Raw genomic sequence first — 19,672 nt, forward strand, 5'->3', positions numbered from 1 at the left:
GATAACTGTGGTGCAAACATAAAACGTGTTGTTATGGCATAAACAATCTGTTAATCGCTTTGTCACATAAAAATGTATATTTAAATAAAAAATAAAAAAAACAAAACAAAAAAAATATGGCCTTAACTCTGCAACCATGTCCTTTAAAAAAGTTTCTTGCAAGACGCAGTGCTTCACTGCACCGATATCCACTTGTTATGACATGTTTTCATGGAGGAGGTGCAGATGTGTCCTCTCTGCAGCATGGACGGCATGCAACCCTGACAGCTTTGTAAACACTGGAAACTCTCTGTTGGACCAACTCAAATGACAGCATCTACAAAATTTATCTTTGTCTGGATGTTCGGGACGTTCTTGTAAAGCGTTATGTATTAGCAATTGTAAATGTGTTTTATGTGCTGGTCCCTTACGGTGTTCTTCACGTTGTTACACGAGCATGTCGAATGGTGCCTCGTTAATGGGGTGAAGAAATTAGACTTTGCACTGCACAATCAAAACCTTTTGCTGCTGCACACAGAAAGGCTGCAGTTGTTGGAACTGCAATATGACAGAAAAAAAACAAAAAACAAAACAGCTACTTTCGGTCAGCATGATCAGCCTTTGATCCTTTCTGAATGCAAACTGCAGCAGATACTGCAGATGTCTGGTAGATACTTTTACAAGAGTTTACTCATGAACTATGTTGTAGGGATTAAATTTCCTCCCCACATCTAGAGGAAAAGAAAAATGTTTGACTCTGTTTTTGCTCTCTTAAAGCCACTCATCCATGCACTCATCCAGACAAACAATAAATAAATAGCGTCTCATACTTTATTATAATAATAACATAGTGGAAGCAACATACAGTGTCTGATTACTACCCATGTTTTCCCCTTGACATTTCACACCTCAATATATTTCAGTGTCCTTGAATCACTCTGTGTCCATTTGTGTCTCACAAAGCATTTTCTCTCCATTCTCTCTCACATCTCTCATGCTAGTTTGCATAACAGTGAAACATTGGCTGGGCTGAGAGTACTCGCTGAACAGCATTTATCATCCTGAAGTGTTGAGTATCTGTATATCTCTGCTCTATGCCAGCACAAAATGAGTAGGATGGGGAAAAAAATGGCAAAACAAAAATCCTAGGAAGGCAGAACAAGGACAAAACCCAGGGAAAATGTGTGAAGGAAATTGAGGGAGTGAGATACAGAAGATAAAGGAGCACCTTTTAGGAGGAGAAGAAGATAGAGAAGTAGAACCAAAGAGAGAGAGAGCAAATGTAAGAGAAAAAGAGCAGGCCAGAAACGCTTGGCAAGGGCTTTCTATTTTGAGACAAATGGACCATGTTAGGACCACAGCGGTACACATAAAAGTGTCCTGTCTGTTTTTTCAGCAGCTCCCTTGTCTCACCTTCTTTCACACTCAGTTGTTTGGTCCCTAACTATGCTATATAGTTTCTGTGGGAAAAAAGACATAAATAAATGGTTTTAGGAGCCAAATATCTGCATTTTCTTGAACAAGTGGCAAAATTAATCAACTGAACAAAGATTGGACAAAGGTGAACATCTGAACTCTTTTTTATACTTTATGTACCTTGTAAACATGTTCAGAAAGTCAAAACTGAATCACATTTTATCATGTTACATACACAACCTTCAAAGTACTTTATTGGGCTTCACTAACAAAGCATAATGGGCAAATCAAGACCAATATCTTTTCACAATACCTCAGGTTTTGTTTGACTGGATGAAGAGTACCTGCAAACAGAATTTCTCAAGTATCGCTTCTTATTTTAATTTTTCACCAGAAAATAGGCCATTCCATTGTAAATTTGGCTGTAAATTAGTCTCTTCTCAAGTCATTTGCATAACTGGACAGACTGAGTACCCAGAATTTAGCTCCATACATCTTCACACAAGCTCTGAAGAGGTTTCCTATTACTGCAGCAGAAGGGCATCCCCAAAGTTTGATGCCACCACCATGTTTCACTCTGCACCAAGACCACATAAAATTCAGATTTTGTCTCATTTGACCAGAGTACCTTCTTCTACTGAGTTGTATGCTTTTGGCTTCTTCTCAACTCTACCACTGGTTGTTTTTTGGTCTTCCTGCTGCTGTTTGCTCACTAATTTCCTCTAAGAAATTTCTGAGGCCTTTATAGTGCAGCTAAGATTAAGTTATGCATAGGTGGACCCAAGAATCTAATACGGTAAGGTGGCTTGGATACGTATATAAGCCACAATTTTCTGATTTTTATCTATTTTCATGTAGTTCTGAAGCATCACTTGAGCAACTTTTATAAAGTGAGAGATTAACTTTGTTTTTCTTGCATTTAAGTTTTTTATCAGCTGACTGTTAATAAAAGTCAGTGTCTTACATGATGACCAAAAACAACAAAACAAACTCCATAACAATAGAGACGTTGACAAATAAGCTGATATCCCAATGATCACAGGACTAATTACTTATATATCTTGGTTATATAAGGCTGCATGGGAGCCTGCTGAGCTTCTCAGGCTCCTTTCAAGTTTCATATGACCTTCAGGGGAACCGAACTGAGGAGAAGCATTAATAAATCATTTTGTGTTTCTTTTATGTTCACCTAAGCTAACATGATAAATTCCTCTCACTGTGCTGTTTCATTTCCTCAGTAAATAAAACAGGTGTCGTTTTCTGCAGAGCAGTTCTCCTTTTGTCGCGCCACAAAAATGGAAAAATATGCAGTTGTATCAACAATAACTTGAGAATAAATGAAGGCGCACTCTGATTATGTGATCAGTGCTTCAGAACTATAACGTGGTGCTTTAGTTTCGAATCGAGTTGACACTAAATTTCTAATAGAAAGTCTTTCAGAGGATCTTTTATGGTTGTTTGCTGGGCAGAAGCTAAAAAAAATGTTTTGTTCTAAATTATTACATTGAGGAAGCTTCATGCAATCTAGTCTAGTAACAAGGCAACCCCAAAACAAAACTATCATAGAATATTCATCATGATTGACAGAGCTAAAGTAATATGATGCTCTCTTTTGAGGAGAATAAAATATGTTTTCCCTTTTGCCTGACGAAAACAAAAAACCTGAGTGTCCCCAGATCAGCATAGATCTGACCAAAAACAAACTATAAAAAAACATTGAGCCTAGAAACAAAGAATATTTTACAGTCTCTACTAAATTAAAACTCTATCCAACTGCATCACACATTAGACAACTGCAAACATACAAACAAGTATGAATCAGTCAGAACTTCTTCCTACCAATTGGTGAAGTGAAATGAAAAGTAGAGACCAATCTCATCCTGTATTTGGACTTTGTTCCACTTTGGAAAAACAGCCTTCCTCTCAACAGGAAAGACAGGGAGCTTCCCAAATATGTTCAGGGAGGATTCAAAAACGCAAACTCTTTCTGAAGTGCTCACATAAATTCTTAAACATCCTTATGGTAATCTGATATAGAAGAAACTCCATAAAAGGACCTATTGTGGATATACCAGCACCGACTGATCCAGGAAACCACGTTTGCCTTGTCAGAGCAGAAAGGATCCCATTTAAAAATGGGTGGACGATCTTAATGGTTTTGGTGATTGTGTATATAATTCAGTTAAAGAGAGACAGAAAGAGTGTTTTACACTTGGCTCATTGATAAGACAAATGGGTCTTTCTCATTGCAGTATATTTCATTGTCTGTTTATTTATTCATTTATTTACATTCATCTCTTAGTTGTCCATATCTCACCATCGATTGTTTTTCAGGTATTCCTTCCTATGTTGTTGTTTCCGTAATATTCTGCTTAATGTGTTGTATTGTAATTTTGAGCCATCCCAAAGTAAATATCAGTTTCACTTGATTGTACAATAATTCAAAATACTGTAGTATTGACCCTGAGCTGGAAAATTACTAAAGGAACTAAAGGTTCATGTTGTTCCTCAGAACATGAACCCCAAAAAAATAAATAATGTTGTCATCCTTAAATAAACCAAGCAAACACAAACACATTATCATACATAAACCTTTCATATTCTCAAAGTACTAGATGGCTCAAATGATTATGGACAATCATTTAAACTGCAGGTTGAAACAATGTCTCATCTAGTTCAGCTATTTAACAACTCAATGCACCTGCATGGTAAAGGAAAAATAAAATTAAACTCACCTTGATAGGCTTCCCGTCAGGCGTTAGTACCTCCTCAGAAAGCTCTATCATTTTTAGAGCCATGAGTGCGATTGGTTTTGCATGGCTTTCGACCTTCTTATGAAGTCCACCGGCCACACAGTAGGCATCACCTATTGTCTCAATCTGTATGGGAGGAGAAGGAGGAGCATGAGCATTCGTTACATCTTCTTTGTCACGTCTGTGAATTTTGATCAAAGCATAACGACTTGAAAAAGTTGTAACAGAGATGCAAACTTTTTTAATAGTAAACTATTAGAAAAACATTTTATTACATTTTTTTATTTCATTCGCTAAGTATGTCACACTCCTAGCATACATGAGCCTCACATAGCAGCAGGAAAATATACATGTTCCTACCATCTATTACAATATTTTAAAACTAAAACTAAAATCGAGCTTCATGGATTTATTGTATGCAGCTAGAACTCAATACCGATGACAGACTGTAAAAAAATAGATTTAGAGCAGACACCAAAAAAAAAAAAAAATCTGGAAATACAAACTGCTCTCATTAAAGCCTGCCACAGGCTAAATCATTTCGACAGTAACCATGACAATGGCGACATATGGGTGATTCACTCTCCTCTGGTGTCCTCCTGTTCCTGCTTTCTGCTTGACACACAAACCAACTCCTCCATCGCAACTCTCAAAACCCATCCTAATCACAGCCACTGTCTCCCTCCATCTCAGCGTTTTCTCTTCCCGTCTCTGCTATCTGCTGTGTCACACATTTGACAACTATTACAAGAGAAGCCCATTTTTGTAGGAGAGCCATAAGAAGATGTCAGGAAGGTGTCAGAATCTTTGGTAAGCTGTCATAGACTGGCGGCTATTATTCACGTTTCCAACACACACACACACACACACACACTCACACAGTGCTTAAAAAAGTATTTTGTCCACCCTACTCTGATACTCCTAAATAAATTTAACAATTTCCCTGCAGAACTTGAATGATTTTAAAGTAGACTTGTTTGTAATTTTAATCTCTATACAAATAAAGCTGTTCTGTGAAGGCTTTAAGAGTTAGTTGGAGAACATCAATGAACAAACAATATCAGAGCTCTGTCTGGCGTAAAACAACATACCAAGCTTTAAATATCTCAGTTCATCATTCAGAAATGGGTAACTGGAAACATACCAAGACCTGGACGCCGAACTAAACTGACAGGTCGACCAAGGAGAGCATTATTAAAGTGAAGCAACCAAGAACATGAAAAAGATGCATGTGTGTCCCATTCACTGACCTTGTAAACATCCAGAATGCCACACTGGTAGTCGAAGCGTGTGTAAAGCTCGTTCAACATTGAGATAACCTGCATGGGTGTGCAGTGGGCACACACGGCCGTGAAACCCACGATGTCCGAGAACAGCATGGTGACATCATCGAATTTACGCGCTGGCACAGGCTGGCCCTGCCACAGCTTCTGCGCCACATCGCCCGGAAATATGGAATACAGGAGATCCACGGTCCTTCGTTTTTCTTCCTCCAGAGCCTGGTGTGTCCTCTCTAAAGTGGCCTGAGAAACGAGAGAGTGAGGTCAGGAGACTTGTTGCGCCGATGAAGCAGCAGATGACAAGATTTCAAGCCAAATGAAATCTGCTGCAGTGCGCTCATATGTTTGTGCGGGGTTTATTTTTAGCTGAGTTTATCTGCTTGTTTCTAACTTTTCTGAAGATCTAATGCTATAGTACTGTTCAAGCAGGCAAAATACAATAGTTATTTATAGCTACAGCCTGGGGAAGGGAGGCGGGGTTGCTGCAGAGGCTGAGACTGATGCAGTGAGCATCCACTGAGTTGTTACAAGAAGCTTTGAAGCCACATTTGTTACAGTTAACATGGCCGATGAATATCAGTTTAGTTTATGAAGTGAATTTACTCTGTAACCATTAGTGAAGAATGAAGCATCACACTGTCATCCCAGTTACAAGTTGCAATCTGCTGCTTATTTCTTAGAATTAAAGTCAAGAGACCAGATCTCGTCTTAAAGAGGTGATTAATGTGCAGACTCCAAAAAGCTGCTGTGTGATTTGAATAATTTTAACTCCTAATGCTGAGAATTCAATGAATATTGGATGACAAATGGCCCTGCTTAAACAGAACCAGTGTTACAAAGAAGGATCCAATCATCCTAAATCACTCTTTGCTTTGAAGCCAATAATTTTATTATAAGTAATAACATCTATAAGTTATGATAATACACCAGATCTTGAAAATACAGCAGGTCTGTATTATTAAAAAATATTTATATCATGAGAAGCTCACTGCTAATATTTCTTTCTATGCTTCTGTTTACCTTTAGTTTGTCCATTCTCTTCTTTAGGCCATCCTGGGCCTTTGCTTGCTCCCCCACCAGGATGACGTCTCGTGTGGCATCGTGGATGGGGATGTCTGACAGATGGAGACCTCTGCCCATCAGCTCCTCTAGCTTATCAACACGCGGCGAGCCCAGAAACATCAAGGAGCAGGACTCGGGGACATGGATCATTTGACCTTTCAACTCCATAACCTGGCAGAAAAACAAAACAAGGAGTAAAATCAAGACGTTCTCCAAGTTACATTCACGTATTGGATCGTGGTTTGTGTTTCATGTTGACCTCTCATTATAAAATAAACAATGAGGTCATGAATAGCTGTGCTTTGACTGCTTGCTTCCTACTGAAGTGTGAAGACAGAGAATGGTGATCTTTTTTTAATCAGACAATAAATTCATATCATGAGTTATTACATGTAATACAACTGGTTTCAATTTTAAAATCTAAAATTGAAACCAATTTTTAGATGGTTTCAAAATTGAAACCAATTTTGAAACCATCTAAACTGTGTTAAAACTCAGATATTTATAACACAAGCAAAATGACTTAAATATTATTTTTTTTGACAACACAAGCGTGAGCCTTATTTTTGTAAAGAATATTCTATGCTAAAAATATTCTCAACACAGAAAAATCTTGGAGGCTGTCTTCCCAAAGTTAGTTTTCTGACATAGCTACTTTTATAACAAGATAAGGCGATACCGATAGAAACTTGCACTCAAATATGCTGAAGCACTTCAGCAAATTCACCGCATTCTTGCTCTGTTTTATGTTGGATTGTGATATCTTAGTATTTATTTGCAATTGGAGAAGCGGGGCTCAAGGTATTGATAGTTTAAGTTGGAATAATGAATTATCAGTAAATCTCACAGCAGATAAACATGGTGATCACAAGCAGCAAAGCGTTAATATTTGAGCATATGCATCATACATGAGAGCATAATCATTGTTTTCAGATGTTCCCTCTGAGGGGATTGTTGATCTGGCTGTTTGCATGTTACATAAGAAAAAAAATTACTGAAACAAGCATGTCTTATTTTCAAAAGGCTTGTCTGTTTTGCGAGCTGTTCTCAGAGCTATAAATTAAACGATAAAAGAAAGACTTTTTAAATAGTGATGTCATTCTAATGCTTTCTTTTTGGGGGGATCCAATAGAATTTGAGAAGAGATAACACATCAGTGGAAATCAAAGAAAAATCGACTCCTGGACTCTGCATGTTGCTGTATACCGACCGGCATTGACTTGCTTCTGAGTAAAGGCGAACAATGTGCAGTTTTATTTTTATTTTTTATCCAATTCCAATTTTCATATTTTGTGAAACTATTAAAATAAGACTGTGCCACTCATCAAATTGGTCTTTCAATTTAAAATTGAACTGCATATGATCACACAAGCAAATGGACAGAAAATGATAATTATTTTTGCTACATTCTTATTTGCAAGTGTATTTTTAATTTAATTGTAATACATGTAATGCAATATTAATCACTTTTTTCAATAATCAAGCTAGCAGCTGTAAGCTAAACACTATGACTACAAATATTTTGTATAAGTTATATTAAACTGAAAATGCCAATAAATAATAACCAGTTGTCTAATTGTTGGCATCATGGATCATCTTTGTTAAAAAAAAAAAAAAAAAACATCATCCACTTGTCCTGAAGGATTTATTTTAATTAGCCATGTGACTTGAATGGCTTATTAAATCATCTGTATTTGATTTAAGTCTGGACTTTAACTGGGCCACTGCAAAATTTGGTCAATCATAATTCTGGGTAATTACTTTTTCACATGGAACCACATTGGTTTGGAGCTTTTTTTTTCTTGTAATGAATAAAATCATAATTTCAAAACTGCATTTTCTATTTATGCAGAGTCTGATCTCAATGTTTGTTTGACGATATGAAGCATAAGTGTATCAAAAAAAAAAAAAGTAAAAACAGAGAAAATTTGTATGGAAGAAACAAGTTTTCAAAGCACTGTAAGCATAAAAAAAAGATCATGTCAGGTCAAGCTGAAAATCCGTTGATTCCGGTCACCACCCTGGAAATAGTGCATTCTCGCTGCAGAGTGTGTTTCTTACAGAGGGGTTTTCCCTTCGTGCTCAGTCAGCAAATAGTTTCCCCTGAGAAAAATGTCATATAGAAGCATCCCCCCTAGCAGTTTTGTAGGGTAGAGACATTTATCATAAAACATTACAGGAGCGAGGAGCTCAAAAACAACTTTTGTTTTAGTGGAAAAGCCTAATTTTACTGTACTAACAATATAGTTCACGTACATAACACTTTCTTTTCTTTTACTTTCTCTCTTTGCCTTCTCAGTCCCTATGTTCAAAGTCCTTTATGAGTCTCTGTGTCTTTGCTCTTTTCTCCATCTCCTCCATCCCCTCTCTCCAGCTTCCTCCATAGTGTCAGATAGATTATTCCGCAAGTGAGCACGCTGCAGCCCTGTTTTATTTATAGCACAAGTCTCTCCTATGTCTGCATAAAACATACAGTCTACAGCTTAATGTGCACAGTACTTCTCTACAAACATCCAAACATTACTACATGTTGTCTCTTACTGTGTTTCTTTTTATAGAAACGTAATATAAGCATAATTAGATGTGCAGCCTCCAACCCACCGGGTCTGAGCTGACCAAACCCAATAACCCAACATGCACTAATACCTTTACAGAAACGAGAATTGAGAGATCATTTTACCAGCTTCGGCGATGTGACTTTATTTTACATGCACTACTGGAGTTTTAGGAAATATTCCCATGAGCAATACAGGATCCGAAACGTAAACACGTAAAAAAAAAAAACACATATTGCCGATATGAACAAATGGCAGCGTGAGCAGCTGTTTCAGGAGGCTGCGTCTGTCCGAGTGGGAGGGCCACACGCCTGACATGCTGAAAGCCATCTCCATGGAGATGGTGAAATGAGGGGAGCTAAATACAAATTGAAAAACATGCTCTAATGCTGCTTGGTCAAATAAATTAGCTCTCTCTGTTTTAAAATGCTTTCCTCTGTTGGACTATGACATATGTACAAGAACAAAAAAAAAAACAAGATAAGGGGATTAACGCTGCTGTGGTTATTCATAGGAAAATTCAAGATTTAGATAAATGAAGTTATGTAAACAAAAATGTTCAGAAGAGCAAGCTAAATCACAGCAGACCTGCTTCATTTCTGTGTAAGGAAATTCAAATACCTCAGGCGTCAGCTTATAGTGTGTTTAGAAATTAATTAGATTTAAATTAAATTCATTGCATTTGATCAGGGATTTCTGACTCCTATTGCAAGATGTGTTTTTAAAAGAGACATAAAAACAGAAAGCAAAGATGTCTGTCTCATATTTAAAGGCAACGTGTTTCAAAGTTTAGGAGCCACAACAGAGAGGCTTGATTTCCTCTGAGTTTCTGTCACATTCTGGGATAACTAAGAGCAGCTGGCTGATCTAACGACCTGCAAAGGAAGATGAGGCTAAATATGCAAGGCATTTACAAGACAACATGAAATTAATCCTGAAGATTCTACAGGAGGCCAATGAAGGGAGGACATGTTTGGTTGAGATGTGCTCATGTCAAACAAAAACATGACTGTTAATTGGTCTCTCCACATAGTCCTTAGGTATGAGTGTGTGCATCATCTCTCAGCTGCTGGACTGGTAATCTGTGCAGGAGGTAACCTACCTCTCACCCAACCACCACTGGAAACAGGCACCACCCTGTTTAAAAGCAGAACATCATTACTCAACATTTTGAAGGTGGTTTTCCTTGGTTAAGCCTCATGTGGCGCGCTTCTAACTACTGAAGCGAGTTGGATGTTCTTAGCTCGAGGGGGAAATTTTGTGTAATAAACAAGTTCAAATGGTTTTCTGTACTTAGAAGTTATTCTAACAGTGGACTGCGTGGTCTTTCAATTTGCACTTGCTGATTACTTGTCTAGGATGTGGGTATTTTTTATTTGTAGTTTTGTGATTCAAATATTCCCTTCTAAAATAGAAGTTGCTACAGGATTTTAAATATGCCTAGTGTTGTTCAGTTCCAGAAACTTAATAAAAAATGTTTCTACGGTATCCAAAATACTCGTTTAAATGCAACACATGTGTTTATAAATGATAATTCAGAAATGTCATGTCAGTTTCCACACTGACGTGACATTTGCACACTAAAGACTTGCAAGTTGCCATCCTCAATAAAACTTTTAATCCCAATTGTCTTTCCTTTTTTGATGTTAAAAACATATCTAGCAACATTTGTAAGACTAATCTTCAAGTCAAGAAAGTGTTTTTGTCACGCAATATAATCAATTATTAATTTTAATAATTAATAATGTAAGGATGGCATCCTGCTTCGCAGCAAGATCCTGCCGGAAAGTCGTAGCCTCCCCAATGAACCGCTACAGGATTGTTGTGATTTGTCACTGTTCAATTGCTTGCTTTTTACTGATGTGCTATTTTCTTTGTCTGATTCTCTTACAGAGCACAGGATCTATTTTCCCTCTTTTGATCGCTGTTTTATTTATTTACAGTAGGCCTAATTATGCCAGTGTCTCCCGACCTTCCTCTAAGCAACAGGTGTCTATTTCTCTCTGGTTCCCATTTCATAGCTTACTGTGTTGCAAACTTTGCACATTCACAGATGCACACAAACACACACACACACACACACACATAGATATATACGCGCATCCCTGGAGGCAGTTGTGTTGGCCTAGTTGTGCGTCTCTGTTTAACTCGACACTCTTTTCTACTTCTGCCTGCGTTTGTCATGACAGCACAGAGAAAGAGGAAGTAAGTCAACTGTGAGATGGGAGAGAAAAGACACAGCAGTGCAAAAAAACTACACAAGGAGGTGGAAAAGACGGAAAATGGGGTTGATAAATATAAAAAGAAAGACGGAAGTAATAAAAGCAAAGTGACACATAAGGTGTCGACATGTTTATCAGTAAATATAGATCTGATGGGCTATTATTCAAAATTCAACAACAACCCAGGTGATGCATATATGCAAAGAAATACAGCAAAGCAAGTCTAAAAGTTACTCTACTAAAGTGGAATGACAAAACGTAGATGCAAGTTAAGAAAATAAATAGCAAAAAGGCACAGAAACCAAGAATATAGCTGGAACCTGTCAGCATTTAGAAAGCTATACTTCCTCCTATCATTACACAGTAGTAGCAGCTGGTAGTCCTAACCAATTGTCTAAAAAGAGCTTTCTTATTACCATGGCCCGTCATGATGGAATGTCATGATGGGTAAAGCAAGATGTACCTAGATATATACAGCCTTATCGTCGCAAAACATACTGACAGATTATACAGAAATATTTATAAAAACTGTAAATGTTCCAGTGAGTTTCCTAGGGTCTTAATCAGGAAATTAAAAGTATAGGATTTGATCTTAATTTTGAGCAATGACCTCCTTTTACTCTGCAAGACTCCACTGCTGAAGAAAAGGTTTACTGAAACTAACTTAACCTTTAATGCAGAACATTTGAGTCTTTGAAATACTGTGCGTATAGTCTGCTCAGATGATACAAAATAAGAGGAATGTCACTTTAAATCAACCCAAAAATACCACACCAATGTTTAGGTGTAGAGGTGGAAACATCACAATGTGTGGGGGGCAGTTTTTCAGCACTCAGACCTGGCAGGCTTATTTTTCCATATAAATCATGGAAGAATACAGGGAGAAATGTACCAGGACATTTTTGACAAGAAAATTAATATGGTGAAAGCGTAGAGAAGTGTAAAAAAACAAAACAAAACAAAACAGAACCACTGTACTTTCAAAATTTCTGTAAAAACTTATATAAAATCCCACCTGAACGATGCATGTGGCTAGTGTCTCTATTTAATCTAGCTACAATCTATTACTACAATAAATTAAATATAGAAACATTCATTTGGCTATCTTTTTATGTGGAGATTACTTGGATGCTCACCAACATCTGGTGTAGATTTACAGAAAAAAGTGTGTTCAACAACTTATTATGAAAAAAAAATGGTTGCTGGGTTTCATCTACATGAAAACATATAAATATGCAATAAGATGAAAGGTCAGGATGTAGCCTTCAAGTCATGTTATCTTTGAAACAGATTGCAACAAATTAGCTGTGTCTCATCTCAAGGGCTCTGCTGAGTCATCAAAACATTTTTTCCCAGGTTGTTCTGCACCAGTATGTCTAAAATTTTCGGTAGTTAAAACAACTAATTCAGCTCTACTGACACAAGACAAAACTGCGATCAGTAAAGCGCAGCCAGTGGGGCCAATACTCAGATAACACATCTCTCAATCTTGATGGGTTCACATTCTGCATGCATGAATGTTTAAAACGCTCCGATTCGGATTGCTTTTTTCGCTTGGCAATGCGGAAAGACAAAAGAAAATGGGAGAGCATGAAAAAAAATCTGGGAAGGCGAGAGATGGAAGTAGTCAGAGAAGGAGAATGAGATGCAAGGACACAGAAAGAACAGACAGGGATGAGGAGAACGAAACACACTGTACTTGATAAACAGAAATAAGGGACAGCAGGGGAGGGGAGGAGAGAAGGAAAGCTGGAGGTGGAACATAGACCTAATGCATTCCTTTTTCTAAGAAGATTCTGGGAGATGTCAACAGACTCATTCGTATGAACAGGCACTGAGCAGCAAACAGTCAATGAGTCAGCCTTTTACACACACAAACACACACGCATACACGCAAAGCTGTTTTGGTCTTGTCAGACTTCAGTGTGCAATTCCCTTACATACCACTCTCTGCTTTAAATCCTGCTGTACACGGAAAACACACAAGCTCATGTACACTTTGTTTATGCAGAAAAAAAACACACATGAAAGGGATCCCATCAGCACAGTGGTTATCATGACATCAGCTAAAGTATTCTTAACATTAGCATTATTTGCCCTACCTGCCTTTGATATACTAACACAAAAAATACATGTAAAAAAAATGTTAAAAACTACAAAATATTTTTTACTTTGTCTTTGCCAAATTACAAAGTGTTGATTTAAATCTGAAAGAGTTCCCCTCAAAATGATCCTGTTTCTACATGAAAAATAATTTTGACTGCGATTTTATTCAATTAATATGCAAAGAAATATATTTACAAATGGCATTATATTTTGTTTTAATGTTGGTTTAATGGAAACTGATCATTGTCATCACCTGATAAAAAACATGCATCACATCCTCAAACTCCTTTTGCAGCTTTGGATTATTGTATTATTATGTGTTTGTTCATTTTCTGACATTTCATATGCTTTATAATCTCTCCTTGAATTTTAAATTTCTTTTTATTTATTGCATTTTTTGTTGATCTTTCTTGGATGTGCCACAGGGAACGCAGAAGAAAAATATATTCTTTCTTTAAGCTTAATATTTTCTATGCATGGTCCAGGAGAAACAAAGCAACACGGCTGAAAGCAATTAATATTACTAATGTGCTTAACAAATATAACATCTTCTTGTAGTCCTTCTGACTTTTCTCATGCTTCCTTGTATTTTCGACTAAATACAACAGAAAGAGAGAAATGATTTTCAAAGCATGCTGCTCTGAACAAACAGCAGCAATTTATCTACCTCAGATCAAAGATGGACACTGCTGACATCAACATTTTCTTTGTCCGAGACATGCAGGTGCAGAGATGACGCAAACAAGCAAACCTCTTTCAGGGCTACAATTGCATTTGTTAGATAAAGGCAGTTACAGTGCAGACTCAGTCATTTTTCTCTATTTTCTACTTCTCAGTCTATTATATTGAAATATCTTTGCCCATGTCCTTCTGTTTGCTTCTGTTCACAACTTTTACCACCAGGCAAAGGTAACTGCAAGTCGTCTAGATCCTGAAACAACAAAGGAGCATCAAACCTTTACGTTAAAACCACCATGTTTGGTGTCGATATGACGTTCACTTTCTGAAATGCTGTGTTAGCTTTATATAAGACTGACAGAGGGTAATGGCTTTGTTTTTCATCTATTGGAGAATTTCTTTAGATCTTGATCATATACACATTGCTTTTTGGGATTGTTTTTAGCTCACTTCATGTTGCCAGACAGGTTTTATTCAACTGGTTCTTGAAATATATTTCTAAGTCAAGTCTTTGGGGGGCAAGTCCAACTCTTGTCCTATTTTTTGCACCAAGTCAGACTCTAATTGAAAGTCTTTCTCATCAAATCTAGTGCACCTTGCATTATGTAATAATGCCACAATATGTGATAATGTAATAAAATCTGGCTTCAAAATGTAATAAAACATAATAAAAACCGGATTATGTAATAATCAACACAAAATGCAATGAAATCATTGAACACATTTGCAATGCTGTCTGACACATATGTAATTACATCATTACATTTTGCACTGATTACTACAAAATGTGGCATTAGCTCGTTTTTATGCATGATGCATTGTGTAATAAACAATCCCAAACTGTTTGTGTTCATCCTAATTATAATTCTTCTAATAATAACCATGTTGTAGAGCCTATGCTCTATTTAAATTGATAGTTTGGTCAATAAGTACCAACTTTATAATCATTTAGTTGCCTTTTCGGACTCAAAGCTAGAACCCCTGGTATTAACCTACATGTCATTCAAGGCAAAATGATTCAAAATGCATTCAAGGATTTTATTGCATTTTACTTCTATTGTTACATAATGCAGTTTTAATGATGTCTTACTACATTTTACAACCCATTTTTATTACAGTATTATTTATCTCGGTGTTATTACATAATGCAGCATTACACACCACATTATGTAGTCCCTACCTACATCACTGTAGGTTGGGTTTCCAAACCTGTACCGTTTGTCCTTTGGCCTAAATCAACACCTAAAGATTGAATCTTTAAATGATAACTGAAACGTAAGAAATCTATTGCAGATCAATTATTTTTACAACACAGCACTTTATAAACCAAAAATTTCATGTAGTTCATGAACAGTATAGGGCTAATGTTATGGAAAAGAGCAGAGTTAGTACTCTGCAGCTAAAAGTTAGTGCAGGCTCCAACTGGCATCAAACACCGCGCACACATTATTCACTTGTAGTTGAACTGACTCATCTTAGACAGACAATTGACCCTCTGACACTACAGAGCCTGGGAACGCCGAGGTATTTGCAGGAAAATCCTCACCATGTAGGTGTTCCATGATTCACTGATTCTGTCTTGGTGAAATTACAAAAAAAAATAATAATAATGTTGACTGGAAGTGAAAGAGAAATGTTAAAATACTAAAAGTTACATCTTGTTTTCTTTATGCCTGACAAACTATTGAGATGTGATGTGGAAAAAAAAAAAATAACACGACATACGATATCATGCAGAGCTTGGAGGAGAGCTTTTGACTGTACAACCTCTGAACCCTCCCTTATGTGGTGGCCACCCTGTTCACACAGAGAGCAAAGAGACAGCCAGAGATGCAATTTGCCCATTTCTGAGGGGCTCTAAATATCTCCTGCACAGCAAATATCTTCAGGTGAAGAGAGGAAAGAAGTCAAACTGAAAAGCCACCGCAGGTCACTCAAACACACACCTCCAGTGCTGCGCAAGAGGAGTGTGGCCTCCTTCCTCTGGCCTGTGGCTATCTCTCTCTGCCTTTTCTCTTAAAAATGTCAACCAATTCTACCCTGGCTCTCTATCTCTTTTTTTCTTCTGCTTCCCATTCCAGGTGACACAGGACTCACAGTGAAAGGAATACGGAAAGCTATGCCTCCCCTCCTGCTCCACAAACAAACGGCGGTTTAAGCGCAGTCCTGTTTCAAAGAGAGAGTCCAGACTGTGTGAAATAAAGGCAAAGAGAACGTACAGGTTGCAATATTCACTTAAGATGATTATATACACTTTTAGCCATAATAAAGTTTTAATGTATTTCAATGTGATTTTATGTGACCAACACCAAGTTCCACATAAACTGTGCAATGGAAAGAAAATGCTACATGTTTTTAAAATATTTTTACAAAGTAAAAATTTGAAAAGTGTGACTTGAAGTTATTGAGTTCGCTTTACTTTAAAACACTAAATAAAATCTCACGTAACTATTTGCCTTAAGAAGTCACTTTTTTTATTTGCTGCAAGGCATGAAGGGAGTTCAGCAAACATGCAAAAGAAGATGTTCTAACCATACAGCAAAATGCTATATTGGTTGGAAATCACTGCAGATTGATGGGAAATCACCACCCCACAGTGAAATATGGTGGTGGCAGCATCATGCTGTAGGGATTTATTCTTCAACAGGGACAGAGGGGTTGGCAAAAGTATAGTGAAAAGTGTTGCTACAAAGTTTTGACCAATGGGGAATGAATCCAAATCATGCATCACTGTGTTGGTCTGTAGCAAAAATCTTCATAAAAAGGAAATAGGTGTGTTGTAACATAAAATGTGATAAGGACTAAAGGGTGTGAATACTTATGTAAGTGTTTGTACAAACGAAAGGATTTTTAACATTAAGCAAATTTGACTTTTATGCGTCAACTGGGAGTCAAAACAGACTTTAAAAAATGAAACCTGAGTCGTACAAATATCATATAAATTACGGAAAGACTACCAGTACATAGCAGTATTCAGACATTGCATTGAGAAGCTTACCATCTAACTTAGGAAAAAAATAAAAACCTAGAGCTAGACCGACCCGTCTCCTCTCTGTCAGTGCTGTTCTGTGTCGAGGTGTTTGGTTGTGTCACAGACATCCTGCGGAGACCAACCAATCGATAAAGAGCAGGATATAGCACAAAGCTCCAATTGATTTGTTTTTCAGGCAAATTGGAAGCAATTCAATCTTCACTCCTCTTGTGAAAAAAGATCTGCAGGTTTCGAGAGTGTCGTGATGACATTTCATTCGGGCGCTACCTCCCCCAAAAGTGGTGTTAGACTTTTCTTAATTTCTGTAAGCTCAGTGCTAACATTTTGTTTACTTCAAATAACACTCATAGTCATTCTTCGGATGCTGAAATCTGGCTAGACATAGGACAAAGTGTACTCAGTGAAGAAATTTGTAACAAAGTGTGGCCTTCTCGCACATATTTAGTTGAGGATAATGTTTCACCTGAGAGATAAAACAGAGCAGAGATGGCATATTTTTTGGCTTTGAGGTGCAGAAAGTTTGTGACAACATCTTATCCACCGCTTTGGTCATCAAAAGTGGACTGGGCTTTCATCTAGCAGAAATCATAAATCTTAGGTTCCAGACAGCGTAGCTGCTTTGAATACTTGAACACCAGAGACGGTCTGTACTTTTGGCGCAGCTACTGCTCACACATTTCCTTTACAAAGAAGGTGTTTCAGGTGAAGATTTGCTCTTAGAGCATGAAATATGAGAGAGGGTGTGAAGAGAAACCTCTGCCAAGGGTGCAGAACATGGACCTGAAAGTGCGGTGTGTAGGCAGAGCTGTGTTTCCCTTGAAGCACAGGAAGAATGTCAGATAAAGGTCCTTGCTTGGCATGGACCAATCAATTGACTGGTGAGCGGATCTGGTTTTTAACTTGACCGGTCACCAGCTGGTCTGACACTACACTAAAAAAGCAAACCAGTCAGTGAACAAGCTGCACTGGTAAGAGAATATCTACATTACATTGGTCTTTCTGAGTAAAGATAACTCAGTGTTACCTATTTTATTATTAAACAAGTCTGCATTTTCTACAATATGTGTTTTCTACAAAGTCCCCTCTACATAGGTTACCATGGATTTAAGATCAGCAGTGGATGCACACATAGAAAAAGTCTTACTGATATGGCAGAAACATTTACAAATCTGAACTTAAGTAGATTTCATACAGGTAATATGGAAGACCTGCTGTCAGTCAAGAAGGCAGACTGCGCTGTGTAAAGCATAAGGTTTAGTCCAAAGGGGATTATGGTGTGCGCCTCTTTTTCAGAAGTTTGACCCTACTTCTTAGCTCAAGTGAAAGAAACTCTTAAGGTTTACACAATTTAAACATTGCAAGCGTATGGATCATTCCCAACTACTGAAAACAGTGGTGATTATCATTATGACTTTACCTTTTCCTTGGTGCCAGCCTGCATGGGGTCGGGCTTGGTGCGGATAGTAAATGGGGATGCGAGTCTCAGCAGTATGCCCTGGAAAGAGGGATCCATCTTGGGTGAGACAATCTCAAAACAGTCCCTAAATGAAAGGATCCGGTGAGGCTCAATCCGAGCCTGTTTCCTAAGTCCTTCTCCAAGCTGCAGGAGCTCCATCCGATGCCCCAGGACCAGGTGAAACGGGAAGGCACGGCAAAACGTAGCCAGGGAGATGCGAAGATCACTGGGGTTAGTTGATAGCTGGAGTGGGGGACGGCTGGTGCTCACAGATGCCGAAATCGGGATGGAAGAGAGAGGAGAAGGGCAAGTCTCTTGGAGTAAGAAGGATAGACAAACTGTGGGGGCAGAGGTTGGAAAAAGAGATGGAGGGGACGGAGATGAGGAGGGCGAGGCAGTGGGGGACGCAGTGGGAGTGGGTGTTGTAGAATCACAATCTGTATGTTCTGTGTCTTCGTTTGGCAACAGAGGAGTTAGAGGTGGCACCTCTTCCACTTCAACCTCTGAATGAAAGATCCGCCTGGCGACAGCTCTAATCAGACCTGGCATAACTAATCCCACGACGGGTGCAGGGTTAAAGCAATGAAGAAACAACACTTTCCCTCTTCCGTCTCTGCTGCCACGGTTTCCAAGCTTCTCCAATTTCCCTCTACCTTTCTCCTCTTCGCGGGGGTCCTTGCACTGAAAGGAAGGGCTCTCGGAGGAGGCTCGGCGCCCCGTGGAGGTGCGAATGTGTTCTAAAATGGCGTCAAAACCATTAAAGAAATCCTGAAGGTTGCCGCCTACAGCCCGCAGAACGCGCTCATTCTCTTCGAAGCAAAGGCCAAAGAACTCCTCACCAAAATGCTCTCGCAGTTCGCAGAAAGGAACTCCTGTGAGAAAATGGATGCAAAACGTCAGCGTCAGCAAGGCGGCTCTGCAGAATGAACTTTGCACACAAATTAATGCCGTAGACGACCTTTAGTGCCCACATGCAGAGAATCAAGTGAAAGCACGAAACAAAATCAAGGGTGACGTGACATATATATTATTATTTTTTAAATAAGAAAATATGCTAAATTGTTACATGTTTGTTTTCTCTTATGCATCTGCCGTGAACCTTGGTGTTTCAGCTCTTCAATCGTTTGTTTACACAAAAATGAATGAAATTAAAATTATTTTAAGAAAATCGAC

General features: G+C 38.1%; 1 protein-coding gene across 2 annotated transcripts in view; it reads right to left on the bottom strand.

The window, feature by feature from the left end:
- gucy1a2 (guanylate cyclase 1, soluble, alpha 2) overlaps window positions 1-19,672 on the bottom strand; it is a 44,290-nt gene that overhangs the window by 11,909 nt on the left and 12,709 nt on the right. For both annotated transcript variants that reach the window (XM_016676930.1, XM_007563015.2), the window contains exons 4-7: window positions 18,461-19,371; window positions 6,449-6,661; window positions 5,399-5,671; window positions 4,131-4,274 (exon numbers count right to left, since the gene is read on the bottom strand). In XM_016676930.1, coding sequence (XP_016532416.1) covers window positions 4,131-4,274; window positions 5,399-5,671; window positions 6,449-6,661; window positions 18,461-19,371 — 1,541 coding nt within the window. The remainder of the gene's footprint in view (window positions 1-4,130; window positions 4,275-5,398; window positions 5,672-6,448; window positions 6,662-18,460; window positions 19,372-19,672) is intronic.

The sequence above is a fragment of the Poecilia formosa genome, unplaced genomic scaffold (assembly GCF_000485575.1).
Source record: "Poecilia formosa unplaced genomic scaffold, Poecilia_formosa-5.1.2 Scaffold144, whole genome shotgun sequence".
In the NCBI taxonomy this organism is placed as follows: Eukaryota; Metazoa; Chordata; class Actinopteri; order Cyprinodontiformes; family Poeciliidae; genus Poecilia; species Poecilia formosa.